Source organism: Zootoca vivipara, chromosome 7 (genome assembly GCF_963506605.1).
Source record: "Zootoca vivipara chromosome 7, rZooViv1.1, whole genome shotgun sequence".
Lineage (NCBI taxonomy): Eukaryota > Metazoa > Chordata > Lepidosauria > Squamata > Lacertidae > Zootoca > Zootoca vivipara.
In genome coordinates, this window is record NC_083282.1 from 53,201,900 (window position 1) to 53,218,549 (window position 16,650).

Genomic DNA, 16,650 nt, shown 5'->3' on the forward strand with positions numbered 1-16,650 from the left:
TTCAGGGAACTCCTCACCCACAGATAAAATTTAAGAAAAGCTTGAATAGTATGCAAAACTATTCCAGATTAGCATCAATTACAGATGACCTGCTTATTGAGCATCCATGCTAATTCGTTTGCACAAAGTGGGCAATGTCGGCTGTTTATTGAACACACTTTCTGATTTTTCTGTGGGGGGTGGTAGCGGCTATAGAACGGTGTGCTAAGCTATCAATAGTCTACTTCAATTTCCCATCACTTTCCTACTGTAACTACAAAAGGTTCAACTTTGGGGGGAAGCAGGTAAGAATAGATGGGCCCATCAAAATCTGACATATCCAAGTTTCTTAGAGGAGCTGGGCTAATTCTATTCCATTCCATTTCCAGGTGGATTTTAAATAGAAAATCCTTACAAATCCATGTAGAAACACTCTTTGTAAACAAAAAACACAAAAAAACACAACAACTTATGAAGTCCTTATGAAGTCCTCTGGGGGTTATGAACTTATGAAGTCCTTATGAAGTCTTCTGGGGGTTGCACATTGCCTTGATCCAGACTTGGCAGGTTTAATTTATCTATTAGGCCTAGGATTTCATCTATTGTCACCACTTTTTACCTCAGTTCCTCAGAGTCCCTTCCTAGGTTCAGGCATCTTCCTACATCTTCCCTGTGGAGACACATGAAAATAGTTCATTTGGCCTTTCTGCAATGTCATTTTCCTCCTTTAGCACACTTTTGTTTCCCTTCTCATCCAAAGGTCTGACACTTCCTTAGTTGTATTTCTTGTTCCTAATGTGTTTAAAGAATGCATGTTGTTGGTCTTTATGTTTTTTACCAATGTGCTCCTTTCTCTCCCCCCCCCCCAGCCGCCCCCAATCTCTTATAGGCTGCCTATTTCTTTTGCCAAGGTTTGTCTTCCGTTTTGCTCCCCTCACAAGACTATCATGTTTCTCAAGGAAGCCTTTCTGTCTCTAACAGCTTCATTGACTCTGTCCATTTAACCATGTTGGTATCCTCTTGGCGCTGGTGGTACTTTCCCAAATCAGCATAAGCTTTCCAGCTGAGCTTCTGTTGCAACCTGGAAGCATTCCAGAAAGGATGTAGGGATAGCTAGGAAGTCTTGGAAATGGGGCTGAGAGAGTCAGAAAGTCTTGACTTGTTCCCTGGTGGACACCTATAAATGTGGTGTGAAGCAGGATCTGTTGGAGTGGTAATGCTGTGAACCTTCCTTTTAGGCTCAGCCTGTACATATGTGAAAATGTTATATCACAGAAATCTCCAAAATCTCCAATGACTTTTATTTCAAGGAAATCAAATCCAAGGTGTGTGTTGGCACCCCTGACATGTTTCACCGCTCAGAGATTGGGGCATCAGCAAAACAGTATAATATGGGGAACCCTACATTTGCCAGCAGAGCTCATAATTTCTCCCTGTGATGCATACCTTCCAACATTTATTCGATGAAAATAGGGACGTCCTATTCCATAATAGCAATAATGTTATTATGTGTACCCCACTCATCTGACTGGGTTGCCCCACCCACTCTAGGCAGCTTCCAACATATATAAAAACGTAACAAACCAATAAACATTAAAAAGCTTCCCTATACAGGGCTGCCTTGAGATGTCTTCCATCTAAAGCAGGGGTCAGCAACCTAAGGCCCATGGGCCGGAAGTGTCCCACAGAACCCATTTTTACCCGCCCACGAGCCACCCCCGAACTGAGGTGCCCGCTTGCGTGCTGCGTTAAACCAGCCCAGTGTAGCGCGGGGATACGCTCAGACGCCGAAAGTTGTGGGGGGGGCATGATCCAGCCCACGGAGAGATCTCCACGGGACAGATCCAGCCCAGGCAAGATAAACCTTGCTGACCCTTGCTGATCCCTAATCCGTGGCTCGGGTGGGGGTTCACATAACTTCACTCCAACATTTCTCTGATGAAAATAGGGACGTCCTAAGGAAAAGCAGGACCTTCCAAGATCAAATTAGAAACCAGGACGGCTTCTGTAAATCCAGGACTGTCCCTGGAAAATAGGGACACTTGGAGGGTTTGTGTGATGTGCTTCTGCTTAGCTCAGGAGGTTACCTGCAGGTTACAGATCTGCTCATTGGGGAAAAAATCATACATGGGTAAGCTTTTATTCCCACTGACTTTAAAGGAAGTACCTTTAAAGGAAGTTCCATTCTGACTTTAACAATGGACTTTTAAAAAAGTGCTCCCCTGTTTGTTGTTACACTACCAGTTGTGCTGGTCTCTCTGTCCTGGGAGACCCTAGTGGAGGGATAATTTTGGGGTAATGTGATGGTGAAATTATTTATTTACTGTATTTCATAAAATTTGATTTAACACCCCCCCCCTCCCAAAAAAACCCCAACCTCTCAAAGCAGAGATGTCACATAGTTTCAGAAACCTGCTCTTGGGGCAGACCTTGGTAATCATTTGTGACATGGTGCCCTGTGTGAGGCAATAATTCCCCCCCCCCAAAAAAACGGACCTTCTCAATTTTGGATCTTCTCCATTTTGCACCCTATATGGGGGAACTTCCCACACTGCCCTAAATCTGATGCTGATGCTCTCCAGCAACGCAGAGCAGGGCTTTCAGTGTGGTTGCCCCTGTTCTCTGGAACAACATTCCCATTGAGATATGATAGGTACCCACTAGCTATACTTTCCAGAAATAATTAAAGACACTTTTGCTTTTTCAGACTTTTCCAGGTGGATGAAAAGGTTTCTGCCTTTGGTGTTCATTTTGTATTATGTTTAATACAGTACAGTTTTTAAAACCTATTTTCAACTATTTTACTCCTTTTAAAAGTATCTTAGTTATGTTTATGATGTGTCTGTGAATCTCTCTCTCTCTCTCTCTCTCTCTCTCTCTCTCTCTCTCTCTCTCACACACACACACACACACACACACACACACACACATTCAAATATTCAACAACAACAACAACAACAACAACAACAACAACAACAACAACAACATTTCCTCCCAAGCAAGTCAGGCAAGAACTCATACAACTCAAATTGTTATTTGTATGGTTATATTTTTATTTGCTTGCAATTACTTTGGAGAGAAGCCCAGCAGCCATGTTGTGAATTTTCACAGCAGAGGTTTCAAATTTTTGCAGAGGAAACACCTCCAAGTCCTTAGAAAGGAAGGCCAGTGGATTACAGCATGTATCAGAACGAATAAGCAGGCGGAATGAAGCAGGAAGAGGCCTGGAGCAGCAATAAAGACTTCTGGGAGTGTTTATGCTACTGGCGCAAATCCAACCTGGTTGTTGCCCAGATCGTACACGGAATAGTAGGACCTAAGGAAGACGTCACCAAGGATCCACAGAGGCTGCCCATTCTGGGATGGCAGGTAAGTGGGCATGATGCCAATGCTGCAATAGCCGCTGTTGTTCTGTGAAAGAAAAATCACAGTTAAATCTATTTGGTGTGGGAGTTGTCATTAACTTCATGGCATAAATAAGAAACTGCAAATAAATGAGGGAACACTACATTTCAGCACACAAACTTTGCACCTGAATGTTGAATTTCAAGATTTTTGCCGTTTTCTTGGTCAATGTTTGGCTTTTGTTAAAAAGGTATCTGTTAGCGTGCAAACTTGCATTAGCAGCTGTGTAAAGTACTGTTGCACACTGACCCCAAACAGAGGTGTAAGAGTACTGCTCTGCAGGCAGAAGGGTACAAACAGCATCCCAGTAACTCGAACTCAGGACGCAAGGGAGAAACGTGCTAAGAGGAAGGCACGCTTGGCAAATTCCACACCGTGATCAACTCCCGCCCGGAAACCAATGTCCCCACTGTGGAAGGACGTGTGGATCCAAAATTGGCCTCCACGGTCACTTACGGACTCATTGTTAAAACCGTGTCTATGGAAGACAATCTTACTCAGCTATGAGTGATCTCCAAAGAAGAAGACAAGCACTTTACACCTGCATCCTACTACATTGATATAGACACTAACTACGTTTCCTAGTGGTTATTTTTAAAGACTGCTTTACATCACATATTCCCCTAGGCAGATGAAAAACCACATAGGAAGTTTAGCCAGAAGCAAGTCCTTGGATGAGACAACCAGCCCTAAGTACTGAAACACCCATCAGCATAGGGATAAAACCTTTTCCAGTGCCTGGTGCCAGTATTAACTGATGTCTTCAGTTATGTTTCCATTAATGCTTTTCGATGAGTTTATTCTTACATGTTGTATACCACCTTGATATTTGTTTGTGAAGGTGTGGATTATTAAATAAGCAAACAAATAAGTAAGTAAGTAACAGGGAATAGCTTTTTAGTGGTCTCACATACCTGAAGGACATAGGCTGAAGGGCTCAGAGGGAAACTGCTTCCACCGATGACAAAAGTAATGGTGGGCATGCTCTGGATGTTGCTGCAGCTGACTACATACTGTGGGAGGAGAAATGTGGTAAGAGCTAAACGGCAGCATATTTCAATCACTATTGCACTTCAAACATTACCAGCAGTAACTAAAGCAACGAGGATCCTTAGGGGCCCTTTCCCTGGTGGTTAAAACTGAAATGCAGATCTTCAATGGTTTGTTCAAAGTCAAGGTGGGAGTCTGTGGCAGGAAGATGATGGAGGAGTTTTCTGACAGCTGCTAACACTCCCCAGTCATGGGCTGAGGAAGCGGGGTGCAGTGGGTGCGGTCCGCCCCGGCCGTCACCACTGAGGGGAGTGACAAAATTCTGGGCAGCACTCACCGCGGGGCCTGTAGCGCGTTTGAGCCATGCGTCTCTCCTGGGAAAGATGTGGTGGCTTGGGCACGCGCAGGCTCCACGCTGCCCAAACAGTCCATGCACTGCCTCTCCCCCCCCAGCTGTAGGGCAGCTGAGTAGGAGGAGGCAGGCAGACTCTGAAGGCCCTGTGGTGCGGCCCACCCCATGGGCAGCTTGCCTCATCCTCGCCCTGAGTGGCTTCCTCCACCGCTGTCCCCACTCTCATCCCACCAGCCGAATAAGAGAAATAAATTTCCCCGAGTCTACACTCCTTGCATGATCCTTTGACCTGTATCCACTGTGTGGGTTCAAACAAGAACATGCTAAGTTTCATGGGTGCTGATATTGAGCATCTTCAGATTACTGGTGCTAAGTGGTCGTGCCCCCAATCCACAGCTGCGTTCCCCCCTACCTCGCCATTGCTGTCCTGCTCGGCTCCGATGTATTGCATCAGCTCTCCAAAGACCTGCTGTGGAGCAGTGAGGAGGGACGTTCCAGTATCCACAATTGCCTGGCATCCCTGGCTGCACCAGTCGCTGATCTGGTTGCCAATATAGAAGCTAGAGGGGAAGAGTTTAAAAAGTTGTCAGCAGTTATATTCCTATTAAGATGATGCATCAAGGAGCCGCAAGACCATAGGATGCCATGCTTCCTTGCTTGCTTTTGATGTTTTCATGGCATCATCAAAGCTGCCATGGTTTTGAGCTTTTCATAATAACCAAAAGCAGGGTTGCAGTCTTGTTTAGCAAAATAAAAAAATTCCTTCAGTAGCACCTTAAAGATACCTGAAGAAGTGTGCATGCACACGAAAGCTCATACCAAAATATAAACTTAGTTGGTCTTTAAGGTGCTACTGAAGGAATTTTTTTATTTTGCTTCGACTCAGACCAACACGGCTACCTACCTGTAACTAGTCTTGTTTAGGTTTTTGTAATTGAGCTATAATAATCACAGCTCTTCTTTCTGTGTTCTGGAAGATGCAGAGAGCCAGAGCCAGAAATGAATTGAATAAGATATGTTTGCAGTTTGTTGAACTATAATTTCAGATGGGCTGTAAGACTTACAGCATAAGCAAAGGATGCTTATCCAAAACATCTTTGGATGATGTTTCACGGTATGCAAAATAAGATGAAAGGGGAAATTACTCAGCTGGTCCAAGGGAAATAGATTTAAAGAGTCCAAAAACTCAAATCAAAGGACTGTTCAGGTTTTCAACCACAAGCCTCCACTGAAGCCTGATCAGGCTCCCAGTAGACATTATCTATGAGAATAGCCTCACCTTTCGATTGCAATTTGCCAGTAAGCTTCTTGGGTGACTGGAGTCCAGACAATCTGACCAGAGTAGAGGCTGGAATCAACTCCTCCCAAAGCAAGTTCACCACCCTGGTTGCCCTCTTGCCTAGAAGGACAAATGAAACAAGAAGGCAAAACACTTCATTATTTACATACATTCACTGAAAGAGATGGAAAGCTGGACCTGGAATCAGTCATACTTAAGAGTAGACCTGTTGCCATTTATGGGACAAGACTAAAGTGGGTCTACTCTAAGCATGATTAAAGCTGCAATCGTAACCCCACTTATAAGGGAGCAAGCCCCACAGAATTAAATAGAACTTCTGAGTAGGCATGGCTAGGACTACACTGCAAGCCTGGATCCAACCTGGAGAGACTCTAAAATGGAAGGTGCTTTACACAGAGCAGCAAATATCTCCTTTGTTTTATGTTTAAGTTACTTTGAATTGAATGCTATTATAGATATGTGGCCTTATAACCTTGCAATCAAGGTCCTTGCAATCTTAAAGCTGTAGTCAAAAGAGAACCAGCCATGGCCACTGAGGGGAGATTGTCATTGGATAGTGTTGAACAGGAATGAATGAACTTATGATAGAAGTGAGTCAATAAATCCCCATGAGTTTCTCTTCCTTTGTCTAGTTTGCCCATCACTGATGGGGGAAGGTACACTTCAAGGTTAAAGCAATGGCAACAAAATAGATGAGTAGCTTCTGGTTTATATTGACTTTTCCTGAAAGATAAGGATGGCTTGGGAATTTGCGTTGTGAATTCCAATATGACCTGACGAGATCTGCCCCTTCCAGACTAGCATGTGTATCGGAATGTAGTTATCCTTCATATTTCACCTTTCTCTGAAGTTTGCAAAGAAATGTTTTTGACACAAAAAGCAAATCAGAATGCTTTTTAAAGTGCACATTGTAGAATAAAAAAGTGCACATTTTGTGAGAAAATATATGCAGAAAAGCATGCTGTGAAAAATATATTCAAAAATATTTAAATATGAATCTTCATGCAGATTTTTAAAATTTGTACTTATGAATGAACAAAGCGGGAAAGTGATATGGACTTGAAAAAGACCAAGCCATCCTTCCCTACTAAAAGGTGCCTTGGGAAACTTATAAGAGAGATAGATTGAGGCAAGGCAAGAGCAAAAGAAAAATAATTTTTTGCATCCGTACCCGCTCAGGTAGAAGCCGAACACGGGAGCGTCAAGAAGGTTCTGCTGGAGCATTCCCTGCATGACTGTGGTGGCACCACCAGAAGAAATGGCAGGGTAAGCCAAGCCCAGGATGCCATCAAACTGGGCATAGACAAAGTTTGTGCCAGGCTCAGTCTCACTCAGGCCAAATTCCTGGCTGCTGATGGAAATGCCTTGGATCTAGAAGGGAATTGTAGGAAAGAGTCATCATCACAACAAAGCAGAATAAGCACGTTGCAAATGGGAGAAAAATAAACCTGCCAGAAAAGCACAGCATCAGATAGCTCAGTATGCAATGGGGGATATTACAGGACAATTCACTAACCACTTTTTATCCTGAGAAACAAGTGATCTAAATGGACTTGAGTCACTCAAAATATATGGAAAAATGAAACCTCTCTGGGCTCATTATCAAGATGAGGAGATGGTTGAACTTTCAAGCATTCCTCTTGATTTTCTGTTCATTGGGTCTCCATAACAATACCTAGAAATGCAGTTAGCTCTCTTCGTTTACTACCTTCAAAAATATAGTAGACTAATCTAATCAATCCCTTGAGCTAATGGGTATTATGCATGGAGTATGATAGCAGTCACTGCACTAGTTTCAAAGTAGAAATGTCAGTTCTCATACTAGTGTGACAGAGAAAGGGGCACCACTATAAAGTGGACAACTGCCATCAAGATTTATAGCAGAATGGCATCACACAAAGCTGTTGTGTGCCATGCAACTGGGAGAAAAGGGGACCTGGTAAGGACAAGTGACAACAGGTTTGAGAATGACTGCTCTCTGGTCACTGTGACTATGCACAAATCCTCTTGCCTGGTGCACAGTAGCAACTTCATTATAGTATTGAAATGGATGCACATATTCCTGAACTGGCTTGCCTTGCATAGGTCAGATGCCACAGTGGGTGGGCTTTCTTGATAATGATGCTCTTTCATTGAGTTCATAGAGTGCTATTGAAGAACCCATTGTCGTGGTTGGCTGTAAAAGATCTCCAAGTATATTTGTACAAGAGGGTTCCTCTCCACCCTCCACTGCATCTGCAGCTTTGGCTGTGCTCAAGGGCACTATACTTTGTTACCTGTGTGATCTTAATGCATTGCATTAGGAATGTTAGAATGGATTCCTTCCTGACCACCGAATTATTATCTATCTGCTTCTGTTGCAAGAAGCAGTTTTTAATATTCTGTTGGGAGCTACCCAGAGCAGCTGGAGCAACACAGTCAGATGGGTGGCATACAATTACTACTACTACTACTACTACTACTACTACTACTACTACTGAAACCAATTTAGGGGGCACCACTGCTTACCGTTACGGTATCATAGCCAAAGAGCCCAGTGAGGCTCCCAGTTCCATACTGCAAAGAGAAGGTCTGGTCGTTGGTGGAATAAGTAGAAGACTGGCTGGGGTTGAACAATGGGTGGTTTGCTAAGTGGTAGAAATTGAAGAAAAACAGACTTGTGTCACTTTTAGGCTCACAACAAAACCAGGTTTTAATACCACATGTGTCACTCTCTCTTCTCATCCACCATTGAACCTGAATCCACAGCTGTGAGAGAGAGAAATTCCAGCACCAAAATATAAACCCAAAAATTCATTCTTCATCTTTGCTTTGCGTGGGGATACTCACTGCAAGCCTGACTCTGGCAGTAGACAGATGGCACCCAGAGATTGGATGACCCAGTGTCAAAGAGAACCAAGAAGTTCTGGGGTGGAGTTCCAATGCTGATCTCTCCATAATAGGACATCTAGAGAAAGGAGCACGTTGCCATTAACCAAGGCCTCCCCACATTGATATCTGCATAAATTCCCAGCACATTCAATAGAACATTTTGCACAATGGCCCCAAAAGGAAGCAAAAACTACCCATTACTGGAACTACCCTCATATATATTTTTCTTCTTTTGATTTTTCATACTCTCCCATATATTTTAATTTAGAGTGATGCACAAGGAGAACCACAATTCTATTCTCAAAACTTAACATTCCCATGATTTTTAATAGTCACATATTAGGACTCAAGCACTGAAATTCAGCTAAATCTGGACTTCTTATTCCTTCCAGCACATGTTGAAATCCTAGCCTTTTCTCTTTCCTAATTTTGCTCTTTCCATGATTTTGGTAGCTTCTCTTAGCCAACCAAATACTCACATCCATGTAGTTAGCAAGGGGTTCATAACCAGAGGCATAGTTGTTGAAGTACTTGCTGGCGGGGTCATAATGATTGTCCTTCAGGAACTTTTGAAGGACACCCTTCTCCTTCATCACCTCCCGCATGGACTTGAACTTTTTCAAGGGAACTCTATATGGGATGAAGAATTAGATGCAGAGTCAAAAAGACAGCTGTAAACTCTTTGCATATTAAGTATGCTCAGTGGAATATCCTCAGACCATTGATAGAATTCTCTGGTGTGAACCATATAATACCTAAGGCAAGCACACGGGCTTCCATCTAATTCCAGCAGGGTTCAAGCTAACCTGACACCATCCTAACCTTAATTCTTGCACTGTGTTGTTAACAAGGAATGGAAAGCCAAGCGGGACACTTGTACAGGTTCTTCCACTGGACTTCTCTTCTGTGATGTTGCACATTTCTCATTCCCTCCCTGCCCAAAACTGCTCTGTCCATCTTTCATCTTACTTGTTATTTAACCAATACCTACAGCTGCTGATCCAATAAAAAGGTATTAGCTAAACTATTTTGGATCCTGTCTTTGTCCTTCTCAGCGATTCTCTTGCCTTCCTGTGCTTTGTCTGTTTAGGTAATGATATCTACTGCAGGGATGGCAAAACGTTTTGGGCTCAAAGGCCACATTCATCCTTGGCCATCCTTCTAGGACTGCGTGCCAGCGGTGGGTGCTGCCAAAAGTGGGTGTGCCCATCTCACAGTCTCACATACATACACACAGAGGCACACAGCTCCCTCTTCAGCTGATCAGCTGAGCAGTGTGTGTATGTTATTGCCCACTAGCTGTTCATCAGCTAATGTTACACCTGACAATCAAGGAAGGATCAATTAGCATGCCAATCAAGGCTCTGGTTGGCTCTCTCTGCCCACCCCAATACCTATATACTTAAATAATAAAAAATATGTCTCCTACCACTACCAGAATTGGAGTGATCCTGCAGGACCAAATAATTGCTTGTGGAGACACATACATCAGGCCTTCCTAGCTCTAAGGGAAATAAGTTTTTTACCCATATACCGTATATACTATGAGTAATATTAACTATGGCTATTAACTAGCATCACTGAGATTGGAATCTCCATAGTCACCATTTCCAGAGAGGAAGTTGTGTTAGCTTCTTGCAGCAAAAACAGTGAAGAGTGTTTAAGATCCCACAAAACTTTTCTTTTGTTTTTCAGTGTTTACAGCAGGCATCCCCAAACTGCAGCCCTCCAGATGTTTTGGCCTACAACTCTCATGATCCCTAGCTAACAGGACCAGTGGCTGGGGAAGATGGGAATTGTAGTCCAAAACATCTGGAGGGCCAAAGTTTAGGGATGCCTGGTTTACAGCATTACTCTGATTTGCTGAGAAGGACAGATAAATGATGGCTGTCACCATCACACCTCCCATGAGCTTACCAAGGACATCTGCCTGGCTACTTTTGAGAAAAAATGCTGAGCTAAATGAATCATTCATCTCATACATTAAAGCAATTGATGTAGGGAGTGAATTGAATAGAGACTGAAAAGGGGCTGCATAGGGAACATACATTCATCATACATGCAATTCTAACAATGCAATGAAATGCAATTGAATGAAAGAAAGAACAGTAACAGTATAATCCTTCCTGTGCATATCTCCTGAGAAGTTAGGCCCACTGAGTTCAGCAGCACTTACTTTCAGGTAAGTGTGTACAGGAGTGTTTTCTTTTTTAAAATGTGCATTTTGTTCTCTCAGATGTTATTGGGAAATGCTATGCATCTTTGCAGGAAATGTCATGTCAATTTGATTCCTATGTCTTGAAAATTTCAAAACATAAAGGTTTTCGGTTTCAAAAAACTGGGTCTCAATTGCTTACTGAGAATCTCTGCCTTCGGATAGAATATTGTGGTTTTAAAGGCTTTTATAAAAATAAAGTTTCAGTGACAAAAGTGCTCTTTGTTGCACTTTACAGCTATACATTTCTCACTTAAGAACTCAATAAAAGAGCATCGGTGCTATAATCTAAATCAGGAATAGCCAACATTGTGCTTTCCAGATTTTGTTGGACTACAACTCCCATCATCTATGGCCATTGGTCGTGCTGGCTGGGGCTGATGGGAGTTGAAGTCCAACAACATCTGGAGGGCACCATGTTGGCTACTCCATTATCTAAATTTTATGAGCTAATGTCACAATCATTCGTATACTCAGAACGACTGAATTCAGTGCATAGTTAAGTAGACATACCGGTAGGCTTGCTAGTGAAATCCAGTAGAAAACAATGGATCTCAGGCTAGTCATTATGACTACCGTAACTTGGTCCATAGGTTTTTTAAGGTCCTAGGCAGCAGTTCTAGGGATGTTTATCTGGGATTAAGCCTCGCCCCGAATGCTTATTGCTTACTCCCAGATAGGAGTAACCAATGAGTGGCACATTATTACTTTACGGGCACATTGTGATAAACATTCATACTTCACTGCTGCTCTTTTTTTCTGGCTACCATGCACACCCCACTCTTATTTTCTAGCTACCAAGCACAACTGAAGCCAAAAATCATCTAGAGAGGCTGCAACATGCCATTGTTGCATACTCACTTGACAACAGCACCCTCACTGAGGTGAAGGCACACCAGGGCAAGGATCAGCCACTTCATGGTGCTTCTTTCTTCTGAGCAGTTTCTAAAGTGTATTCTTTCACTGCTGCACCTCGGTCTGAAGACACTAGGTAAGTGTTGGCATAGCAGGGTCCCTTTCTTATATACCCTGAACGGCGCTGCTTTCACCGCCAACATTCAGCCACGTCACATATCAGAATCTTAACAATGGGTCAAACAATTTACCAAAGGCATTGCAGAACTTTTATCTCAATCACTCTTATTTAATCAGAAAAGCAAACGATATTTTATGCCAAGCTCATATTTTGGAAGTAGAGGTTGACATTGGTTCTTATCACCATATATTCAATTCTCTTTAAAACACACAGACACAAAGTCCTTGCAAACTACATCTCCAGCAAGCACTTGTTTTATCTTTTACTTGTATGAGATATGATAGTTATAGTGTATGTTTTCATAAGGGGGTGTTAGCATGCAGGGGGTGTTAACATGCAGAACTTTGATTAGAATGGAAAAATATGAGGCCCTAAACAGTCATGTGATCTTCACTGTTTCCATCCAAGGCCTTATCAGAAGCATTCCAGCATCACTAGAACCATACTATACCAATCGAGATTGAAAGTCAAATTCTTTGACATGAACAGAACAGGCCCACAAGGATCCAGTCATATAGAATGAGCAGAACAGCTCAGGATAGAACAGGGGTGCCCAAACTTTTTTCAAAGAGGGCCAGATTTGATGGAATGAACATGCAGGAGGGCTAACCAAAGTTGTTGACCTTTTTTAAGGATTGAAGTTGTTGAGCTTTTTTTAGGATTTAACTTTGTGAAGGGGACTACAGAGGACGAGGGAGGCAGTGGAAGACAGGAGTGCCTGGCGTGCTATGGTGCATGGGGTCACGAAGAGTCGGACATGACTAAATAACTAAACAACTCCTTGAGCTTTTGGGGGGATTTGACCCTGATGAATAAACTGCCACGGGAGCTGGATAAAACCGGCCAGGGGTCCAGATTAGGCCCCCAAAACAGACTTTGGACATGCATGGGATAGAACATTGCGTAGTGATATTTACATTCTTCTTCTGTTCCATGAATCCCATGGTGGTATAGCATACCTGCTCACTCTGCTCTTCAAGCTGTGTAAGCTCCCAGTCTTGTGGATTTTTCCACCATGAGGTACATAGTCATTGTTCCCTGTTAGGTGATAGGGGAACTGCCACTATGTACTGAGCTCTGGGGGCACGGAAAGGGTCTTATGTAGAACAGGGAGAAAAATCAGTCCACTTACCGTATTGATCAGGAGATGCCAACCTTTGGGGGCCCATGGACACATGTGCAAACTGGAGAAACTGTTTTGTGCACCACACACATACACAGTCAAGCACGTATCACAACCTTCTGCCTATGGTAGAACACTTCTAAAAAGCCTAATTTCAGCAGGGAGGGGGGGGGCACAGCAGGCATGAAAGAAGGCCTCTGTGCAGAGCCGGCACACCCATATGGCAAGGTAAAGTGTCTGCTTCAGGTGGCAGGATCCCCTGGGGCAGCAGATCTGGCCTCCAAGGAATGCATTTCCCACTGATGCTGCGGTGGTGGTGGCAGCGGCAGCGGCAGTGGTGGTGGCAGTTGCACCATGCTCCTTGGAGGATGAATCTACCATCTCCTCAGCAGCCTTCCTCCTCATGCCACGTCTGCAGCAGCCTCTTGTCAAATAGTGGTTGCTGCTGATCTCCCGTTTCTGATAAAGATCTTTATTCTGCCCTTATTCCTGATCTTCTCTCACTCCTTGTTCCCTAGACAGCCCCCCCCCCCGGCATTTTGTGGTTTGATTCAGGTGCGAAAATGTGCATCCAATGGTGGGATGTTGGATGGAGACCCCTGATATAGACTAGCTTCAAGAGGATGGAGGGAGGAAGTGCTGCGGCTCTGCAGACACATACCAGATCAAATGTTACATGAACAATTCTTTCTGAAGCAACAATAGTTTGCAGCAATAAAACATCAAGTTTCAGGACTTCTATTGAAGATGCGTTTTTAAAAATACGGAAATGCTTTTGTTCTCCTTGATTGTGTGTGTTTATACACTTAAAGAGATTGTACAGGTTTGTGGGGTTTTTTTCCAGAGCACTCCTTAGGAGGTAGCTTCAACCAACTTGGCTGAAGTACAGTAAGCCCCAAACTTACATGAATTTAACTTGTGCGCATTCAGCTTTATGTGTGTGGCCAAAAATAAAGTACTAAGGGGGTGGAACAGAGGTGTTTCCAGGAAAAATGGCTTTGGCAATACCACCCGCTATTGAACCCATTGTGTTTTGAATATTTGCAATTTTGGCTTCTAGTGTAATTCCCAGAACATAAGCCCCACATAAGTTGCAGGCTTGCTGTATTATAACTGACCTGTTATTGTTGTACTTTCACGGGCACTACTGAGAACTGGAACATAGGAAGATGCCTTATACTAAGGGCTTCTTCAGGTGTCCTTTGCATTTTTGCTCATGGTTGTATCAGGACAGCTACGAATGATTCCACTTTCAAAACTGTTTTGAGTCTGCAAAAGTTTCAGGGGGACATACTGCTTTGGTTCCAATTGGCGCATGCGCTGTAACTTGCTGCTTAAATCCTGTAAATTTTCATGCCTCAAATGTTCCTGGGTTGTTGTTTGCCTCACTTTTCTTGTGCTGCAGCACAAGAGTGCCATTCCAGAAGTTGATATTGCAGTCACACTGGGAAAGTATCGCAGAACAACTCAAAAAGCAGAATGATGTGTGAACAATCCAGTATACACCCACTACTAATGCACTTTTATTGCATAAATGACATGGTGCAGAATAAACCCACAAAAACCAAAAGCCAAAAACCCTGCACCAGTCTGGATTCGCCCCGAGTCAGACCACTGGGTTATTCAACTCAGAATTATCTCTCCAGGATTTCAGACAGAGGCATTCCCTGTCTGTTGCAGAACGAGAGACGTTCTGCATGCAAAGCCTGTGTCCAACTGCTGAGCTATGGCCCTTTGTGATGAGCAATACATTCCCTTTCCATCCTATGCTATGGGCAATTTCCATACTGCTTGCAAGTTTTAAAACAACTAGTAAGATTCACTTAAACAGATCGGCAATCATAGAATCATAGAGTTGGAAGAGACTACAAGGGCCATCCAGTCCAACCCCCTGCCAAGCAGGAAACACCATCAAAGCATTCCTCACATATAGCTGCCAAGCCTCTGCCTAAAGACCTCCAAAGAAGGAGATTCCACCACACTCCTTGGCAGCAGATTCCACTGCTGAACAGCTCTTACTGTCAGGAAGTTCTTCCTAATGTTTAGGTGGAATCTTCTTTCTTGTAGTTTGAATCCATTGCTCCGTGTCCGCTTCTCTGGAGCAGTAGAACACAACCTTTCTCCCTCCTCTATATGACATCATTTTATATATTTGAACATGGCTATCATATCACCCCTTAACCTTCTCTTCTCCAGGCTAAACATACCCAGCTCCCTAAGCCGTTCCTCATAAGGCATCGTTCCCAGGCCTTTGACCATTTTGGTTGCCCTCTTCTGGACACGTTCCAGCTTGTCAGTATCCTTCTTGAACTGTGGTGCCCAGAACTGGACACAGTACTCCAGGTGAGGTCTGACCAGAGCAGAATACAGTGGTACTATTACTTCCCTTGATCTAGATGCTATACTCCTATTGATGCAGCCCAGAATTGCATTAGCTTTTTTTAACTGCTGCATCACACTGTTGACTCATGTCAAGTTTGTGGTCTACCAAGACTCCTAGATCCTTTTCACATGTACTGCTCTCAAGCCAGGTGTTACCCATCCTGTATTTGTGCCTTTCATATATTTTTTGCCCAGGTGTAGTACTTTACATTTCTCCCTGTTAAAATTCATCTTGTTTGCTTTGGCCCAGTTGTCTAATCTGTTAAGGTCATTGTGATCCTGTCCTCTGGGGTATTAGCCACCCCTCCCAATTTGGTGTCATCTGCAAACTTGCTCAGGATGCCCTCAAGCCCATCATCCAAGTCATTGATAAAGATCACTTTAAATCATATCACTTTAAAAAAGGAAAGAAAAAGCAAGTACCCCACTATTGTTTCGTTAACCTATTTTCCTTTGGAAAATCTGTGCCTTTCTTCTCCTTCCCCTTCTATGAATTGTGGCCTAGCTATACTCCCTCTTATTTCGGGACTATTACCCACCCATTTTAACACCCACTTCATTTTATCATTCTAATGCCTAATAAAAGAGCCCCGTTCCCATCACAATCTTATCCAAGATGGAAAGCAAATCCTATTTCGCCTGAGTAAGGACAGCCAGAAGCAGTCTTGCTGCTTACCAGATAAGCAGCTACAATTGCTCACCCGGTACCATTCACCTCAACCAGGATTTGGCAGGATCCACGCCACGTGGCAATTTTAGTGCCCTCTGCAGATTTAATTATAAAGAGGGCAATGATAAACAGCCATTCACTTAAGGTGAGCCTTATCACACCTGATATGGAATGGAAACAGTTTGCCATGTGGCTCCTAACTGCAGTTTGTAAAGTACAGGAACTCTCTAGAAAAGGCATTTAAAAATGTGTGTGCACACTGTATGTCAGGCACCCCCAAACTGCGGCCCTCCAGATGTTTTGGCCTACAACTCCCATGATCCCTAG

General features: G+C 43.4%; 1 protein-coding gene across 1 annotated transcript; it reads right to left on the minus strand.

Annotated features, from left to right (window-relative positions):
- Positions 1–3,008: 3,008 nt before the first annotated feature.
- On the minus strand, positions 3,009–12,103 carry LOC118088671 (gastricsin-like). Its single transcript, XM_035122593.2, has 9 exons — positions 11,974–12,103; positions 9,377–9,527; positions 8,856–8,973; positions 8,535–8,653; positions 7,198–7,397; positions 6,006–6,125; positions 5,139–5,286; positions 4,299–4,397; positions 3,009–3,390 (listed from the first exon to the last, which is right to left on the minus strand). The coding sequence occupies exons 1-9, from the start codon at positions 12,030–12,032 to the stop codon at positions 3,235–3,237; spliced, it is 1,170 nt and encodes a 389-aa protein (XP_034978484.1). The 5' UTR covers positions 12,033–12,103; the 3' UTR covers positions 3,009–3,234.
- Between the last annotated feature and the right edge of the window lie 4,547 nt (positions 12,104–16,650).

Excerpts from the sequence above, each read along its gene's own strand:
- LOC118088671 (XM_035122593.2), bottom strand. The coding sequence starts at position 12,032 with ATGAAGTGGCTGATCCTTGCCCTGGTGTGCCTTCACCTCAGTGAGGGT. Across the intron at positions 8,974-9,376 it reads CCCTTGCTAACTACATGGAT|ATGTCCTATTATGGAGAGAT; the intron begins GTGAGTATTTGG and ends TCCTTTCTCTAG. Across the intron at positions 4,398-5,138 it reads AGCAGGACAGCAATGGCGAG|TATGTAGTCAGCTGCAGCAA; the intron begins GTAGGGGGGAAC and ends CTCCTCCCACAG.